We start from the raw sequence: 18809 nt of genomic DNA, 5'->3' as shown, positions 1-18809 counted from the left end.
CCTTACTTAGTCTAAAGTCCATTTGATCGAGGATGGGGCCAAATCACCAAGATAGTTTATATGGATCATTTTCAGAATGACCATAATACCCCTTCATTCTCTATCTAAACATAATAAGAGTGAAAAGGATAAACATGAAACAATACCAAAACATTAGCATCACAAATAGATAATTAATGTGGTTTGATTGAGTAGATTGGCTGGTCAAACTAGTGAATCCACCCTCAAATTAGTTTGAGTTTATAATTGAATCAGATAAAAAAATGACCCGATGTGATCTAATTGATTCGGTGGTTAAATCAGTGTAATCTTATTAATCTGGTCGATTCAATTATTCAATAGAATTTTTTGTTTTAATGTTGGTATAGAAGATTAAACTCAAAATCTTATAAAAAGTTTTTAAAATCAAAATTAATTAAGCAGTTTGATAATTGTGTGTTTTTTATTTTAATATATTTATTTTTTAATAAATACTTAATATTTTATAAATATTAAAAATAAAATTATATATTTATAAAAAAAATTATGCATTATATTACTTAAATGTTTTTTATATAATTTAAAAATACTATGAAAATTTATTAAATATAACATAATAAATATTAAAGTTTTATTTCAAGTAATTAAAATTTAATTATTTTTATTCATTTATTTTAATAAGAGCTATATTAATTAATTTATATATATTTAATTATTTTTTAATATCTCATTGGATATAGATAAATTTCAATAATTGTCGCTAAACTTATGTATTTATAATACTACAGTCCTTTAACTTTAAAATGTAACATAAAACACCTTAAACTTTCAAATTTTACACAGTAAAATTCATCTGACTTTTAATTACTGATTTTTCAGTTAGAAACTAATGTAAATAGCTCCCGCATGACACTTAATCAACATTTTCTCTCCTGTCTTATGCAAAGTGTAAAATTATTTTCTTTGCGCATGAAAAATTATTCTGTCCATAAAGAGAAAAATAATTCAATTTACACATGGTTTGAGAGAAGAAATACTAAGCTTCATATCGAATCGTCTGCCTAATCAAAAAGCGGTAATTTGATATTAGAGAGATTTTATTGAACAAAATTTAAAAGTTGGTGAAGTTTTATGTTACATTTTTAAGTTGAGCGACTCTAATGTTACAACTAGATAAGTTTAGAGACAGTTATCGAAATTTATCATTTTGAATATTATCCACTGATCACTAGCTTATTTATTTGATAAATTTTGACAACTGTCCCTGAACTTACCTAGTTATAACATTACAATTACTCAACTTAAAAATATAATATAAAATCTCATTAATTTTTAAATTTTACACAGTAATATCCCTCTAACTTTTAATTACCAATTTTTCAGTTAGGCACTGATCTGGATAGTTTCAGTACAGAGCTTAGTTAGTAATTTTCTTTTTTTTCTCAAACTATATATAAATTGAATCATTTTTTTTATAAATAAAATAATTTTTTATACATAAAAAAATAATTTTATATTTTATATAATAAAAGAGAAAAAAATATTAATTAAACACGATAAGAAGATGTGGGGAAAAGTTTTAATAACTATTCTTAAACTTATACCTTTATTTATTAACGCTGATTTTAAGAGTTTTACAAAATTTTTCTCGTTAGTTGAAGAATGAGGCTCTGTTCTTAGGGCGGGGAGGGTTTCCTTGATTCCCCTCTCTGACCGTAGCGGAGCCAGTGATTTCACTTTCTTACTCACAACTGCCCTACAATGATAAGAGGAAAGAAAAGAAACAAAAAATCTATACATCTCTCTGTGTCTATATATATATATATATATATATATATATATATATATATATATGAACGCTGCGAGGTTTTGATGATGTTCTCGGTGATCCAGAATCAGACTTGCAAAGAAATGCCTGTTATCTTGGCTGGGCAACCGTTGGGAGCTAGTGAATTGGGTTTTTCCTCAATTCCTGGCAGCTTATTAGTTGCAGCCATGATGCAATAGTGTTTCTTTCTTGTCCGATACAAGGCAAATCTGAGCCTCCTTCACATCTAGGATTAATTTCTCTGTTTGGGTTCTGTTTGTATATAGCCGATCCCAACTATTTTGGGATTAAGGCTTAGTTGCTGTTGTTGTTGGGTTCTGTTTGTTTAGCGGAAAATTTTTCCTGGAAAGGAGAATAGGATGAGGTTTTGCTCTCAGAGAGCTTCTCTGATCATTGCAGAGCTAACCCTCTCTTCATTAATAATAATAATAATAATAATAATAATAATAATAATAATAATAATCATCTCTTGTATGTGTACTGAGGCTGTGATGATGCGTTTTTTGAGTGAAAAATCAGACATTCCGAAGGGAAATAGTCGATCTTTGGCTGGGCAACTTTGAGCTTCTCTTTCACAAGTTGTAGCTCTTTTTTGCAGCCATGGATAAGGCGTTCTCGTTTGTCTGAGAAAAGGAGAATCTGAGCCTCCTCTAGAAGATCTCTCTCTTTTTCCTTTTTTTTTTTTTTTCTTTGTCTGTAAACAGAACTCATTATAACCTACAAATGTCCAGCTAATGCTGAGTTTTTTATCTAATTATCCATTGAAAACTGATATCAATAGCCCACTCTTAAATCATTCTCTTAACTAGTTTACTTACTGCAGATTTCTCAAGAACATGAACTCAAAAAGGTTGAAGAGTTGTGAGTTTCAAGTCATTTTATTCTTGCTTCTTACTACTGTTGACTAATATCCCATACAGATTGAACCCAACAGCCAGGTTGCCAGCAGAGAACGACCCAAACCAGCTATTGAAGGAGGTTTTGGACTAGTGCTCGGACCAGGGCTGCTACTAGCGACTTTGGCTACTGCTGGTAGTGGTGGTTCAACAGCATCTTTAACGTCGAGGGATGGAGAAGGGGCGACTACTGGTGGTTGAGTACCATCAGGAAGGAACTGAGTTAGATATCGTAGTTGAATAGGCAATAAGGCGAATTCAACATTGTAGTTGAGATCTGAACATAAATTTCCTGCAATGCCAAATCAAATCATTATGTGTTAATTTCTACTGAAGGGAATTTGGCACATCAAATATCACACTAAGAGCTTGCAATAATTACTGAAAAATCAGTTTGGTGGGTACTCGGTGATGATCCCACTAACGTTGAGGGCAGCAAAAGTAGCAATTTCTAAAGTGGGATCAGAGAGGAAATCAAATGCAAGACTAAAAAATTCATTCCTTATGACGGAGACGTTTACGGTTAGTTGACTTTTTGCAGTTCGGCTACAACTTAGGTTGCAGCTTTAGCAACGCCTTGGTGTACTGGAACGATGGATTGTCTTGAGACATCAACTCCATTAGCTAACTTCTTGATTTCATCTACAGACTTGGGGTTGCATCACCTACTTTTTCAAGGGAAAGCACCCGTTCGTATGCAGTATCATTCTGAAATTTGAAGTGTCGTCTGATTAGATTAGGACTTTTTGTGCGGACTGCTCGTCAATAGAGGCATTGCTAAAGGCAGTGCTAACTGCACCTACTATGTCAAGACCCTTCTTTGAAGCTAGGTAAGCAGCATTCTGTAAGCATAAGTTTGTAATGAGAGTAGACATTTCAGACGGAGGTAAAATTGCTGTATAAAGATAAAGGATCAAGAAATGCTTGCCTCTATGTTGATTAGAACTCCAGATGCTGCCTTGGCTTTGGCGAATTCCAGAAACTCAGCCAGAGTTACAAATTTACCTGTGTTCTTGTATGCAGGGTTTCTTGGATACTGTCACCGTTTGCAAAAGTGCTTCCCAATTGAGCTGGGATAAGGGACATTCACTGTAAAAGGGATTTCCAGAAACATTATGCAAATGTATGCAAGGGAAGCAGTGAAGAAGCTTTGCGTTTCAATGTCTGAATTTCACTTCATGTGAGATCAAAAGAAAAAATGCCAGCATTCTGTTGAATTTCAGGATGGTGGCAGATCGGGATGAGAAGGTAGTCATTGCGGTAGTATCTGTTGTAAGATCTGCAGAACCCATACAGAATGCCGTCCCATCCTTTGTCATTTGAACTGAGCAATCTATTATGTCAACCCCAACATTTAATGCTTGTTGATAAGCAAAATCTGTGCTGTTAGAATAAACTCCACTTGCTCCATTGTGAGATATGATCAAAGGTCTACCTGCACAGGGACAGCATTTTTTGCATGTCAAAACAGTTTTTCTACTGCTAGTTGATTGGCTCCAGTACATTAGAATAGCAAGTTACCTGCCTTAGTAAAGTTTAGATTACTGAAATGTGCAAAGCATGCTGCATCAGAGGGAATGTTATGAGGGTTATATCAGAAGTTGGCATAATTCGGCAAAACTAAATTATCCGGATGAACAATTTGTGTTGTTTTTTCAAAACCCTTTTGTTTAGATGCATATTGGTGAGAAAATGAAAGATGAATATAGAGAATTGATCATATTACTAAGAGCTGATGATGATGTGGGAGGAAACTCTTAAACCACGCCATCAACAGACAACTGTGGATTATTCATAAATTGCAAGTACTCAGATATAGGGTCATAAGTATAATTATAGACTGTAGCCAAGTCATTTGCAATGCTAGTAGCATGTATTTAAGACCCAGTTTATGAGCATCAAGGACGAGTTGTGGAGCTCTCCAAATAGTTGTCTTGGGTTCATTTGTCCTTTGTATAAACATATTGTGGGCTGACTAACTGTAACATACATTGTGATAAAGTTATCAACATTAACATAAGATCACATTTACATTCCAAGAATGACAATTGAAGTTAGAACATTATACATGAGATGAAGAATACAAATATTTAAACTATAGAATGTTGTGTTGAACTCATGCCCTTATGGCTTCCTTAAAAACATATGCATTAATGACAATTTCTTGAGAATCCTTGGATACTCTTAGAAAGTTAATTCTTTTTGAACCTAGATTAGGATATTTGCGTCTTTCATATCAATTAAGACGCTAATTTAACAAAGATTGACAAACAAATTTTGCAACTTCCTATCCAGTTGGTGTAAATCTGCTCAAGTTTCAGCCCTCTAGTATTGATTCTTGGTTAATTCATGATATTTGTGTAACTCTGCTCAAGTTTCAACCCTCTAGTATTAATTCTTGGTTAATTCATAATATTTGTGTTATCTTGTCTATCAATTAAAAAAAAAAAAAAAAAGACATAAGGTAATGAATCGCCATGTAAAGCAACATTTTAATTTCTTTTGAGCAAAAAGCTTATATAGTTGATGGTGCATGTTTAAAATAGATATGAGTTTAGTTCCAATTTGGATTGAAATTAAATAAGAATAGGCTCATAATCAATCAAATTTGAATTTGACTAAAATTGTCTTACTCAGATAAAAAATTGAATTTTTCACTTAAAAAAATTTTAAAAAATAATTATCCAATTTATCAAATCAGACCAAATTAAATAAATCAAAATGAACTAAACCAAAATTAATCTGAAATTAAATTAAAATTGAGTCTAAATGGGATAACCCCTTCAATTCATTTCCAAATTCTAACACTTAGATCAAAATCGACGATCGGATTTTAGTTATGTTTCGAAACGGCACCGTGTCCTTGCTTAGTCTAAAGTCCATTTGAACGAGGATAGGACCAAATCACCAAGTGAGTTTACATGGACCATTTCGAAATGACCATACTACCCCCTTGTTCTATATCTAAACACAGTGCAAGTAAAAGGGTAAACATGGAATAATGCCAAAACATTGGCATCACATGTAGATAATCAGTGTGCTTTAAGTAACTAGGTATTTTCACAAAATTTTCCTCATTAGTTTAAGAATGAGGTTCTGCTCTCAGGGCGGCGGAGGGTTTGCAGGGTAGTTGATTCTCCTCTCTGATGGTAGCGGAGCCGGTGATTTCACGTTCTAGCTCACCAACTGCCCTACAAAGAAAAGGAAAAGAAAAAAAAAATCTATATATCTATCTCTCTCTCTCTCTCTCTCTCTCTCTCTCTCTATATATATATATATGACTGCTGCGAGGCTGTGATGATGTTCTCATTGACCCAGAATCAGACTTGTAGAGAAATGTTTGTTATCTTGGCTGGGCGACATTTGGGGGCTAGTGAATTGGATTTTTCCTCAATTCCTAGCTGGTCATTAGTTGCAGCCATGATGCAATACTGTTTCTTTCTTGTCCAAAACAAGGCAAATCTGAGCCTCCTCCACATCTGGGACTAATTTCTCTGTTTGGATTCTGTTTGTATGTGGCTGATCCAAAGTATTTTGGGATTGAGGCTTAGTTGCTGTTGTTGTTGGGTTCTGTGTGTTTAGGGGAAAATATTTTCCTGGAAAGGAGAATAGGATGAGGTTTTGCTCTCAGAGAGCTTCTCTGATCTACTGCAGAGCTAACCCTCTCTTCATTGATAATAATAATAATAATAATAATAATAATAATAATAATAATAATCTTCTCTTGTTTGTTGTATTGAGGCATTGATGATACGTTTTTGGAGTGAAAAATCAGACATTTTTAAGGAAAATAGTCGATCTTTGGCTGGGCAACTTTGAGCTTCTCTTCACAGGTTGTAGCTCTTTTTTGCAGCCATGGATGATTTGTTTCCGTCTGTCTGAGAAAAGGCGAATCTGAGCCTGCTCTAGAAGATCTCTCTTTTTTTCCATGTTGCTGGATTTCTTTTCCAAGTGTTCTTATATATATAATTTCTTTGTCTATGAACCGAACACATTATAACCTACAAGAATCCAGCTAATGCTGAGTTTTTGATTTAATTATCCGTTGAAAACTGATATCAATAGCCCACTCTTAAATCATTCTCTTAACTAATTTACTTACTACTGATTTCTCAAGAAATGGAATAAGATATTATGGCAACAACATGAACTCAACAAGGTTGAAGAGTTTTAAGTTTCAGGTCATTTTTTCCATGCTGCTTACTACTGCTGACTAATATAACATAAAGATTAAACCCAACAGACAAGTTGCCAGCAGAGAACGACCCAAACCAGCTATTGAAGGAGATTTTGGCTTAGTGCTTGGACCAGGGCTGCTACTAGCGACTTTGGCTACCGCTGGTAGTGGTGGGTCAACAACATCTTCAACGTCGAGGGCTGGAGAAGGGGCAGCTACTGGTGGTTGACTACCATCAGGAAGGAACTGAGTTAGATATGGTAGTTGAATAGGTAATAAGGCAAATTCAACATTGTAGTTGAGATCTGAGCATAAATTTCCTGCAATGCCAAATCAAATCATTATGTGTTAATTTCTACTGAACGGAATTTGGCACATCAGATATTACACTAAGATCTTGCAATACTTACTGAAAAATCTGTTTGCAGTTGCTGGATACTCCGTGATGATCCCACTAACGTTGAAGGGAGCAAAAGTAGCAATTTCTACAGTGGGATCAGAGAGGAAATCAAATGCAAGACTAAAAAATTCATTCCTCATGACAGAGACGTATACGGTTAGATTGGCTTTTTGCAGTTCGGCTACAACTTGGGTAGCAGCTTTAGCAAGGCCTTGGTGTACTGGAACGATGGATTGTCTTGGGACATTAACTGCATTAGCGAACTTCTTGATTTCATCTACAGACTTCGCCGGTGCATCACCTATGTCTTTTTTAAGGGAAAACACTCTTTCATATGCAGTAACATTCTGAAATTTGGACAACACTGAAGTGTCGTCTGATTGGATTAAGACTATTTGTGCGGACTGCTTATCAAAAGAGGCATTGCTCAAGGCAGTGCTAACTGCACCTACTATGTCAAGACCCTTCTTTGAAGCTAGGTAAGCAGCATTCTGTAAGCATAAGTTTGTAATGAGGGTAAACACTTCAAACGGAGTTAAAATTGCTGAATAAAGATAAACGAACAAGAAATGCTTACCTCTATGTTGATTAGAACTCCAGATGCTGCCTTGGCTTTGGCGAATTCCAGAAACTCAGCCAGAGTTACAAATTTACCTGTGTTCTTGTATGCAGGGTTTCTTGGATACTTGTCACCGTTTGCAAAAGGGCTTCCCAATTGAGCTGGGATAAGGGAGATGCACTGTAAGAGGGATTTCCAGAAACATTAAGCAAATGCATGCAGGGAAAGCAGTGAAGAAGCCTTACGTTTCAATGTCTGAATTTCACTCCATGTGAGATCAAAAGAAAAGACTCCGGCATTCGGTTGAATTTCAGGAATAGTGGCAGATCGGGCTGAGAAGGTAGTCGTTGCGGTAGTGTCTGTTGTAAGATCTGCAGAACCCATACAGAATGCCGTCCCATCCTTTGTCATTTGAACTGAGCAATCTATTATGTCAGCCCCATCATTTAATGCTTGTTGATAAGCAAGATCTGTGCTGTTAGAATAAACTCCACTTGCTCCATTGTGAGATATGATCAAAGGTCTACCTGCACAGGAACAGCATTTTTGTGCATGGCAAAACAGTTTTTCTACTGCTAGATTAGCTCCAGTACGTTAGAATAGGAACTTACCCGCCTTAGTAAAGTTTAGATTACTGAAATGTGCAAAGCATGCTGCACCAGAGGGAACCTTACGAGGGTTAGAGAAGAAGTTGGCATAGTTCGGCAAAACTAAATTATCCAGATGAACAATTTGAGTTGTTTTTCACAACCCCTTTGTTTAGATACATATTGGTGAGAAAATGACAGATGAATATAGATAATTGATCATATTACCAAGAGCTGATGATGCTGTGGGAGGAAAATCTGAAACCACCCCATCAACAGAAAACTGCGGATTATTGATAAATTGCAAGTACTCAGATATAGGGTCATAAGTATAATTATAGACTGTAGCCAAGTCATTTGCAAAGCCAGTAGCATGTACTTCAAGACCCAGTTTATGAGCATCAAGGACAAGAGTTGTGGAGCTCTCCAAATAGTTGTCTTTGTTTACAGGCCATATGTAATTTTTTGGGACAGCAATCCCAGATGCGAATGTCTTGACTGTGGCAAGATCTTCCAATATTGAACCATATGTTTTGCTGGTCGAGGGTTCAATTGCATCTTTTTCAAGGAAAACGAAAATGAGCTTAGTCTTGGGGTTGGTTGCTTTTCCTTTCATTGCCTTCAAGAAACCAATCTCAGGAGATGAGATATAATTGACAAGCCGAAAAATTCTTTCCTTTTGAATATATGATGCCACATTTAGTTTGTGTTCATTGTAGAACATATAATTCTGCAGTTAAACAAAATCTTAACACTTCTATATTCCTTGGAAATTCTTGAAATTGAAAAGTGATGCTGCAAGTACCTGAACATTCAACCAATATGATTGGATTTGAGCTCGGAAAATATCATCAACGGTAAGTATGGGAAATTTATTGTCAAACAATTTTGGCCGATTTGATATACTTTGCTTCACTGTATATTCATAAACATAACAGATGTTTTAAAGAAGAGACAGTACAAGAAAAGGAAAACTGAAATGAGATTTGTGAGACTTACCTGTTACATTGGCACTTAGCTGGGCCATTGTAAAATCCACAGAAAACCACCCCTTAACATCCTTGCCATTTATTTTGTAGGTTTTGGCTTGATCTGGGTAGATCATGTCTATATTTGTTGAAGCTTCAAGGGTGACGTTTTCCTGGCATAATCCAAGGCCATCTTTTGTTAGTTGTAAATTGCAGAGCATAACCATCTCTCTTAAGCTTGAATCCCTTCCAATATTAAGTGCTAAGCTAGAGGATTCTGGGAAAACCCCTGAAAGCCCACCTCTAGCAATTACAGCAGGCGGCTGACCTGCATATAAATGCATTTACAGAATCAAAATTTACAGATCATATACCAAGTTTCAAAATTTAGAAGGCTATAAAATCCTGCTACCATTTAGAGTTAGCCATTTCTTGTTAACTGCTGGAACTTCTTTTGATTCTGAAGAATGGATCAACAAGGAAATTAGAAGCAAACACCTGATCATTCTCTTCATATCCTGTTACACACTGCCACACAATGATTAATAGAATGAACAAAGCAAGATCATTCTTTTTCTTTATTTTTCCATTAAGATGAAAACAACTTACAAATGAATCTTTCAAGGATTAGGAATGGAAATGAAACATTCCCTGTTGAGTTTCAGTACTGAATTGAAACCCCCTCGAGTGAATGAAATGCAAAAGAAAAGGGAGAGATGAGGAATGTGTCTTTGATTTCTCCCACACGTTTCTCGCATTAATAGCTCGAACAGAAATTACTGTTAGAAAGCATGTAAGATAATGTAACTCATGAACTGTTTTGGTTTAGTGTTTAATTTATGGTCTTTAGTTTCTATTTTTGATTCCTTGATTTTAGTAGCAACTTTGTAGTGAAGAAGGTGACATCACTTAGCTCCCATTTTTTAGGATCCCATTGAGTTAGGTTTATTTTTCGTTAGTTCAAATTACTGCATATTTTGATATTATTAACTATTTTATTCCTTAGGCCAAGGCTCTCCCAAAAGTTTTGAAAATTAAAATTTCACCCTTAAAATTTTAGTATATTTTAAGAAAGAAACTATTATTTAGAGGAGAGCAGTTTTCGGTTTAAACCAAAAAATAGAACCGAACCGATTCAATTCGGTTCAATCGATTCAATTTTAAAATTCAATCAGTTCAGTTCGGTTTATAATTTTGATAATTTTAGTTAATCGGTTCGGTTCGTTATTTTCATAAAAAAATTAAAAAATCGAACCGAACTGAAATTATTAATATATAGGAAATCAAAGAAAATCGAACTAAATCGAATCGAACCGAATCGAATCGAAACAAAATCAAAGAAAATCGAACCGAACCTTAAGATTTTTTTGTTTTGATTTCTTTTTTTTTGTTTTTATGTTTTATTATTTAGATTTAATATTAAAAATATGAAATTTTATAAATTTCGGTTTGATCGGTTTAAAACCGAATCAATATTTATCGGTTCGATTCGATTCGATTTTCTCTTATTAATCAATTTGATTCGATTTTTAAAATTTTTTATTTTCGATTTTTGGTTTTATCGGTTCGAAACCGAACCGTTTGCACACCCCTACTATTATTTGCCCTCCAATACTTTATTTTTTTGTTTCAACCACTACATTTCTATGTAAATTTTATTCATATTTTTTATATCATTTAATTTTAATATCTTAATATTTTATATTTTTATTTCTATATTTTATCAAGATTTCATTTGGTGGCACGACTTGTTAAAAGTATTTTGTTCTCAATATAAAGAGTGTCTTTGTTTGGCAGCTTTTCTATGTTGGAATATTTGGAAATCAAGGAAGGCAGTTGTTTACGATGGCAAGGCTTTGAATCCCATTCTCACTATAAGGTTGGCGCAGAATGCTTGTGAGGAGATGAAAAATGTAGCATTTTCACAAAGGCTATACCAAATATTTCATTGACTTGTTAAATTCAACGGTTCGAGGGTGCGGGATTAAATATCCTTTTGAGGTGTATAGGCCTATTTTGTGTTGCGATGTACACTCTAGCTCTTCAACGAATCACTTTTGTTAATAACAATAATTTATAATTTAATCAATGATATATTATAAAAATTACAATTTAATCCATTTATTTTTCTTATAAAAATAAATTAATCCCTAAAATATATTTTTATTAGTAAAATAGTTTTTCTAATAAAATACCATTTGTGAGTTAAAAAATTATAGTAGTTTAATTCATCGTGTTAACAGTTTAATATATGTAGTTTTAATATTTATAATAATTTAATCTTGATGTAATACAGTGAATTTTAATAAAATGACTACTTTATTAATAGAAATTTATTTTAAAAATTAACTTATTTCTATAAAAAAAAAAGATTATTTTGCTATTTTATTTCTATATATTAATTTTGCACGATATTACTTCTCGTTTTTAACGGTTTAAATTCCCACTCGTATCGCCGTAAAATAGCGCGCGAAACTGGAACTGAAGGTTATGTTAAGTTTAAGCGCGTTCTTTCACGCTCCCTCTCTCTGTTTTGTTTCCAGTGCCCCTTGTTGCCCCCCTTTCTCTTTGTCCTCTAAGCCCAGCAGCACCTCTTTAATGGCGGTCTCGGCCCGAATCGCAGTTGTCGGAGACGTCGTGAGTCTCTCTCTCTCTCTCTCTCTCTCTCTAGTATTTGTTTGCCCTTCCAAGCTTGTATTTCCTTTTAATTTAGAAACCCTAGCTTTGCGTTCGCTTAAATAGCTTATTATTTGATTAATCTAGGGTTGTAATTGTACGGTTATTATATTTTTTGGGAAAATTTTGTTTTTTTATTTTTTTTAAATTTTTTTTGGGGTTTTCGAAGCATGATGATTGGAATCTAGAGGAAGATACAAAAGCACTTGAACTTTTGCAGGTAAATTTCATTTCTTTGTTTCTTTTTTTCATCATCATTAGTACTTATTATGCTTATTTTTCATATTCTTTTTTACTATTAGTTTTTTGCTTTTGAATTTCTAATTTATGTCACTGTAATTAAGCCCACAGCCAATTTAGGGATTTAATGACTAAAAATTATAACTATCTTCTTGCTAATTGAGTAGAAAATAACTTTATCTTTTTTTAGTGCATGCTTGCTTAACAGAATTGAATGTAATGGAATGAATATTGAGTTCATTATTCTATTAGATTTTTATTTGTTTACTTTCCTTTACATTGGATTATATCTTGAAGAAATTGCGGGCTTTGCAATGATAAACAAGAGCAATTTAGGGTACTGCGTGAATGATATATGGAAATTTAAAAATACTGATAGAAGAAACGTGTCTAGTTATTTACCTAGGTCTTGGAGAAAAGTTGGCCGTCCAAAAGATAAAAACTAGAGGCTTCTAAAGTTGGCAGCAGACTCTTTTATTCTACAATAACTGAAATCAGCAAGAGCAAAATACAGATAGGAGTCTTGACTGCTAGAAAAGGAACTTTGGGTTTTCTCATATGGTAGCCAAGAAAGAGAAATAGTTCTCTGACCTGTCATTTGTGAAGAACTTGTAAGTGACGGTTATTATATTGGTTCATGTAATGTTCTTCACAAGGATATATATATATATATATATATATATATATATATATATATGCACATGAAGAATTCTTCAGGATTTTAAGTTAGGTACCCAGGTTTCTTTGTGGTTCCACTCCAATTGTCTTGGCTTTTTGTGGTTATGGTATGTGGGTGACTCATCAGTTCATTTCAGTTCGACTCTGTTTTGTACTCTTAGATACCTGTGTCATCCACATATCTGATAGGTATGATCCTCCTGTGGAAGTTACTGAACAAAGCTTTCAGTAAGAATATATGAAGAGTTGAGGACAAACCCTAAAAACTTGATGGGAAGAATATTGAAGAAAATCATCGCCGACTTTCTATTTCTCTACATTAATCTAGAATCATCTCTTTCCTTGGTCTTCAAGAATAAACGACATTCATGAAGCTTCACCACCGACTTTGGAGATATCTTTATCACAGGCATTTGAGAAGCATCTGGAGATTTCACCGACCTAGAGCACGTATAAATATGTGTTAGCTTGTGTTGTGTAGGTGTGCGTGCAAGAAGAAGGTGAGAAACAATTAGGTGTGAGTGTGTGTACGTGTGTAAGAGAGTGAATGTGAGAGTGCGATCAAATGTGAGTGTGTGTACATGTGTCCATTCACTTGCACTGTCTCAAAAGAAAATCTAGCTAGAACTAGACATTCACAATAGTTTATTTGCATCCAAATTGCCTTGAGCTATTTATTTTCTTATTTGTTTGTTCAATTTTCTTTTAGCTTTTCAGAAGCATTTCCACTAATCTTGAACATACATATCCTCTAACAACTCAATTTTTGTTGTATGGCAATGCAGCCGGATTTGGTGCTGTTTACAGGCAGGTTTTCTTTTCTCTCACCTTATACCTATCTGATGTCATTGGCTGGCCTTCATTTACTCCACATGTGGTGCCTTCATGACCCTTTTTGCCTGTTTTAACTGGTGAGCATAATATCAAGGAAACATCTAAAAAGGATCTGGGTCCATGCTGGTTACTAACATTTTATTTTGTATCTTATAATACATAAAAAATGTATTATAGACATGTTTATTAATTTGACACATGGAAAATCTGCCTAACGTGTACCATGGCCTGTCATTCTGATTGTGTTTTTGCAACATTGCTAGTAAAATTTTTAAATCTAACCTTATTAGTCTTTCTTTGCCTTTTTAATTTTTCTTGCCCTTCCCTCTTCCTGGGCTTTATTCAGGTGATTTTGGTAATGAAAATGTGGACCTTGTTCAAAGTGTTGCAGATCTTAAATTTCCTAAGGCAGTTATTTTGGGAAATCATGATTCCTGGTATACTCAAAAGTTCTCACAAAAGTAAGTCCAGATGCTACAGCCCACTTCAACAGTGCATCATGTTGATATATGCTAAGATGTCTCTATGTTGTTACACTTTCAGAAATTTTCCTTCTTACATTTATGGAGCTAGAGCAATTAAATAATGTACATTTGTTCAGTTCTATATGCAAATCAGATGAAAAAATTTAAAAAAAGAAAGAAGGAAGATAAAAGAAGACTTCTGAATTATTGTTTGAAATTTCTACTAAGATATGTTCCTTCTAGCGCGCATGTGTGTGTATATGTGAATCTGTGCATGTGACATGTTAAAAGCAGCTAGCCTTACTTTTCTAAGCTTTGAATTTGGCATCATTAACTATCTTTATAAATCAAACACACAAGTTAAATTTCTATTCCTTTATAATTGTTTTCTTTAATTTGAATATTAGGATGAAGGATGGTGTTCAACTTCAACTGGAATGGTGAGCGTACCTTATCTCTGAGCATGCCAGATTTTGGGATGATGCCTTTTATGTCTTCATTTTCATTGGTTAAATGTTTTACAATTTGAAAATATGTTGATGTTACTCCTATTTTGATGATCTTAAAATCTCTTATTCTTCAGTTTTGTTCGACAATGTCAGCATTAAGCACGCATATAGGGGTCTGGTTCCTTTATTATCACATCCTAATTTGCTTCTTACATAGATGGTGAAAGACTGAATTTGTGAAGAACGACTGGATAATGTAGGAAGCGTACATGTGATGGCTCTCTTCTGTAGTGTTGTCACAAATCATGTCTTTGAAAACAGAGATTGCATTAGACTTTCTGCGTATTGCTGATTTATGATGAAAGAGACATGGATAAATACTTGATTGGACCAACAATGAATTTAAAGATATAATGTAGTACTAGGTTCATTTTCCTTCTTATAATTATTACCTCATTCCCATAATAAGTTCCCTTTTGAAAGATTATTAAAAATAAAACAAAGTTAAGATAAGGAGTAAGCCATACATGTAGCCCCAAGTTTTGCAATCATCATTTTACTTCTTGCTGGAAAGCCCTATTATTCTCTGAAAAAATCAAGGGGATTGAATAGACTTGGAAAGGTTTTATAATATTTGTGAATTGTTAGCCCATTGGACAGAATTATTTGATGTACTGAATGTAGCTTTTCAAACGTAATTTTGAATAATTTCTCAATTCCTTTCCTTTATGAAAAATCAAAAGGAATGTAAACACAAAAGAAAAGGGGATACTGTACATATGCATAACCTCCTGGATTATGCTCATCTATGACTTTTCCTTTCGTATGATTTTTGGCATTGGGAATGCCATGCATGTAATGTAATAAAGTTACAAAAAGACATCGGATGCCTTTAATGTATGTCCTTCAGCACATTGCATATCATGCATGAACTGAGCTCTGAAGAAATTCAACTGCTGAATGAAAATACCTTTCTGGAAACAACCAGTCTTGGCGAAGAGCATGTAGGTTACAGGCATCTGGATTTCCCTACTTTAAAACTTAGTGTTGTTGGTGGACGGCCATTTTCTTGTGGTGGTGACCAGTTGTTCCGGAAAAGGCTTCTTTCTGAGAGGTTTGTATTGTTTGAAGCAAATCCTATAGTTATTCTTCTCTTTTATTATTTCTTGTGGCATTTTCAAGTTTACTTGTACAAACTAAAAAACCTAAAAATATGAAAATAAGGCTTGGGAATCTTTCATGTGTCTGTTCTTCATATTGTCGATTGTCTTGCAAGGTATTATGTTTTTCTTTGGTAAAAGAACCAAAAATGACTGCCTCAATTTAACGTATGCAATTAATAGCAATGGGATTTTTTAAGACAGGAGCTAGCTGGGGTGACCTTATGGATATATAACCAAAGTGAGACAAGAATCAATGTGCAAATGACATAGGATGATGTGAATTCGCACTTCCCTTTTTTCTTCTTCTACTAATCATTTTCCTGTTGACTGTTGCTTGATCTTATTGTACATGCTGAAACTTTTTAAATTGCAATATTCTCACAGATATGGAGTCCAAGACATGGAAGGAAGTGCCATGAGAATCTATAATACTGCTTCACGCACTCCAGAAAACCATCTAGTTATATTTCTTGCACATAATGGGCCCACAGGTGTATCAGCTGGCCGAAATTACTTACCAACCAGTCATTCAAGACAAATTGATCTCTTTTATTGAAATCCAGTCTGGTCTTGCTTTTTCCAGGTCTTGGTTCTAATTTGAATGATATATGTGGAAAAGATTGGGTGTTTGGAGGTGGTGATCATGGTGATCCTGGTAACCTCTTTTCTTCTTCTTCTACTTCTTCTTATAAGGATAGGGAACAAAAAGAAAAAAAATTATTTCATAAGATGCAATTTATTTGTTTATGTTACAGAATAATATATTCACCATTCTTTGTTTACAACATTCTCTGATACAGATCTAGCACAAGCAATTGCCCACTTAAAAGAGACGACCAAACTGAATATTCCTCTGGTTGTGTTTGGTCACATGCATAAAGAGCTAGCTTATGGAAATGGTCTTCGAAAAATGATTGTGGTCAGCACTGACAATACTATATACCTGAATGGGGCAATTGTTCCCAGAGTTAAAAGAATCAATGACGATCAACGAGCTCCCAATAGAAGCTTCATGAATAGCGAAACCTCACAGTTGACTCCAGAGTCCAAAGGTACGAGGCGCGCATTTACTTTGGTTGAGATTCTTGAAGGGAGAGTGGGTAAAATTGCAGAAACATGGGTTTCTGTTACTGGAGATGTGACCTCAGTAGAAGAGGAGCATGTATTATTTAAATGTAGCAATTAGCCCTGTAATGTAATCTAATTATCTTAACCTGATATGAATTTACCTTCTTGTGGATTCTTCTTCTTGCAGCAATTCCATTAGAATATTTAAGCCTTCTGCGGATTCAATTTTTTGGCAATAGAGAAAATATGCAGTTTTATGATGCTATTTGCTGATATGAAAGAGATTTCCCTTTGTCTAAAAAGCAGGTTAAAGCATAACAAGCTCTTGATTACATTGGAGCAGAGTCAACAGGATTTGTAGTTCTGCAAATAATGAACAGTTACAGAAACCATAAGAATGACCCCATGAAGAACACTCATTTTCTTAGTTTCTTTCTTTCTTTTTCATTGAACCACCAAAGGGTCCATCATGTTTCAACCCACGATCCCGCTGCACCTTTCAGAATACGATCTTTTGCCATGGCAGATATTCTGAGTTCTGATCCTGACATTTGCCACTTTATCATCCAGTTGTATGGACATGGAACGTGCTTCCCTTCCTTGGACCCTGATTGCCTTGGATAATGTCGGGCCCATATTTTTACCCTGCGCAGCTTCTGGTCCCAAACTATGACTGCTGGTGTGTTGTCTTGCTCTCCACATAAAAAAATATAAAAAAAAATAAAAACTTAATTTTTGTACAAAATCATTAACCTTCTGTTTGACAATTAAAAATTTGTAAAAATTCAATTTAATTAATTTTTTATTTTAAAAATATAATATAATAAATAAAAGAATTTAAATTTTTATTTTTTAAAAAATTATTTTAAAAAATAAAAATAAGCTAAAAATTATAAAATTATATGGGAATTTTTTTTATATAATTTATTAAAAAAAAAAGCCTAATGGAGAGAAATATTATTAGGATTTGAAAATCTCATATCTTGTATTAAAAGACAACATGCTCAAAACCTGCTCCAAACAACTTATAATTCATTTAAATTCAAATTTAATATTTAAATTTAAATAAATTATAAAATTAAAAATCAATTTAATAATAACATATAATTTAATTTAAAATTCATCCATTTCAATTTGATTAGATCATTTTTAATATTTAATAAATAAATAAATAAAATGTACTTTCAATTCATTTTTAAAGAAAATTAATATTTTTATATAAAACAGTTCATAACTCATAAATTAATATGAATTAATTTCAAAAATTTTTATATAATTATTTGATAAATTATCCCACAATTTAAAAGGACTAAAATACATTCAATTCCAGCCATTTGCTACCTCTAAATAGGTTAGATCATGTTGTTCAGGTCCTAAAGTAATTATTTCATTTTTTTTTAAGAACTATTAATAAAATAGAGATCCATAAAACTTAAATATTTATAATATGAAATAAACAATAATGGGTGAATTTAATCTATCTTATGAATAACAAAGCTAGCAAGTTTTATTTTGTCATTAATTAATTAAAATATTGGCATGGAATAAATGTTATTATTCACATGAAAGTGATGAACCATTGCATGGATTTGTTGAATTAAAGATTTAAATCAAGTGTAAGGTTAAGGTACAACTTCTGATCTTAATATAATTTTGTGGGCCCTTCTGTTTTGTTAACAGTTCTATAACAGTTTTCTTTCTGCTGCTGTGCATAATAATAATAATAATAATAATAATAATTATTATTATTATTATTATTATTATTATTATTATTATACCTTAGAATATATCATTTAGTATATATCTTGTACATATTTTATTAATAAAAAGTAATTTCACTTTT

General features: G+C 33.3%; 2 protein-coding genes across 5 annotated transcripts; one reads left to right on the top strand and one right to left on the bottom strand.

Annotated features, from left to right (window-relative positions):
* Window positions 1–2711: 2711 nt before the first annotated feature.
* Window positions 2712–9906, bottom strand: LOC131172242 (glycerophosphodiester phosphodiesterase GDPDL6-like). Its single transcript, XM_058133200.1, has 15 exons — window positions 9807–9906; window positions 9426–9722; window positions 9232–9341; window positions 8655–9156; window positions 8451–8492; window positions 8085–8366; window positions 7858–8000; window positions 7291–7771; window positions 6949–7200; window positions 4225–4266; window positions 3906–4138; window positions 3632–3739; window positions 3498–3545; window positions 3354–3411; window positions 2712–2995 (listed from the first exon to the last, which is right to left on the bottom strand). Exons 1-15 carry the CDS (start codon window positions 9898–9900, stop codon window positions 2712–2714), a joined length of 2976 nt encoding a protein of 991 aa, XP_057989183.1. The 5' UTR covers window positions 9901–9906.
* Window positions 9907–11866: 1960 nt separating this feature from the next.
* LOC110647389 (uncharacterized) lies at window positions 11867–17177 on the top strand. 4 transcript variants are annotated; one of them, XM_021801193.2, is made up of 9 exons: window positions 11867–12031; window positions 12240–12290; window positions 13774–13795; window positions 14169–14283; window positions 14694–14726; window positions 15724–15849; window positions 16283–16389; window positions 16482–16553; window positions 16699–17177. In XM_021801193.2, the coding sequence occupies exons 1-9, from the start codon at window positions 11885–11887 to the stop codon at window positions 17082–17084; spliced, it is 1059 nt and encodes a 352-aa protein (XP_021656885.2). In that variant the 5' UTR covers window positions 11867–11884; the 3' UTR covers window positions 17085–17177. The 4 variants fall into 4 exon arrangements, with proteins under 4 accessions (XP_021656885.2, XP_057988907.1, XP_057988908.1 ...); XM_058132924.1 differs by having other exon boundaries at window positions 11887–12031; window positions 13774–13899; window positions 14694–15849; XM_058132925.1 differs by having other exon boundaries at window positions 11887–12031; window positions 13774–13899; window positions 14113–14283; window positions 14694–15849.
* The last annotated feature ends 1632 nt before the right edge of the window (window positions 17178–18809 follow it).

The sequence above is a fragment of the Hevea brasiliensis genome, chromosome 13 (assembly GCF_030052815.1).
Source record: "Hevea brasiliensis isolate MT/VB/25A 57/8 chromosome 13, ASM3005281v1, whole genome shotgun sequence".
NCBI lineage: Eukaryota > Viridiplantae > Streptophyta > Magnoliopsida > Malpighiales > Euphorbiaceae > Hevea > Hevea brasiliensis.
This window is presented reverse-complemented; position numbering and strand designations above follow the sequence as displayed.

Excerpts from the sequence above, each read along its gene's own strand:
- LOC131172242 (XM_058133200.1), bottom strand. The coding sequence starts at position 9,900 with ATGATCAGGTGTTTGCTTCTAATTTCCTTGTTGATCCATTCTTCAGAA. Across the intron at positions 9,157-9,231 it reads CATATTGGTTGAATGTTCAG|AATTATATGTTCTACAATGA; the intron begins GTACTTGCAGCA and ends GTTTAACTGCAG. Across the intron at positions 8,367-8,450 it reads TCTAAACTTTACTAAGGCGG|GTAGACCTTTGATCATATCT; the intron begins GTAAGTTCCTAT and ends GTTCCTGTGCAG.
- LOC110647389 (XM_021801193.2), top strand. The coding sequence starts at position 11,885 with ATGTTAAGTTTAAGCGCGTTCTTTCACGCTCCCTCTCTCTGTTTTGTT. Across the intron at positions 13,796-14,168 it reads GGATTTGGTGCTGTTTACAG|GTGATTTTGGTAATGAAAAT; the intron begins GCAGGTTTTCTT and ends GGCTTTATTCAG. Across the intron at positions 16,390-16,481 it reads TGCACATAATGGGCCCACAG|GTCTTGGTTCTAATTTGAAT; the intron begins GTGTATCAGCTG and ends TGCTTTTTCCAG.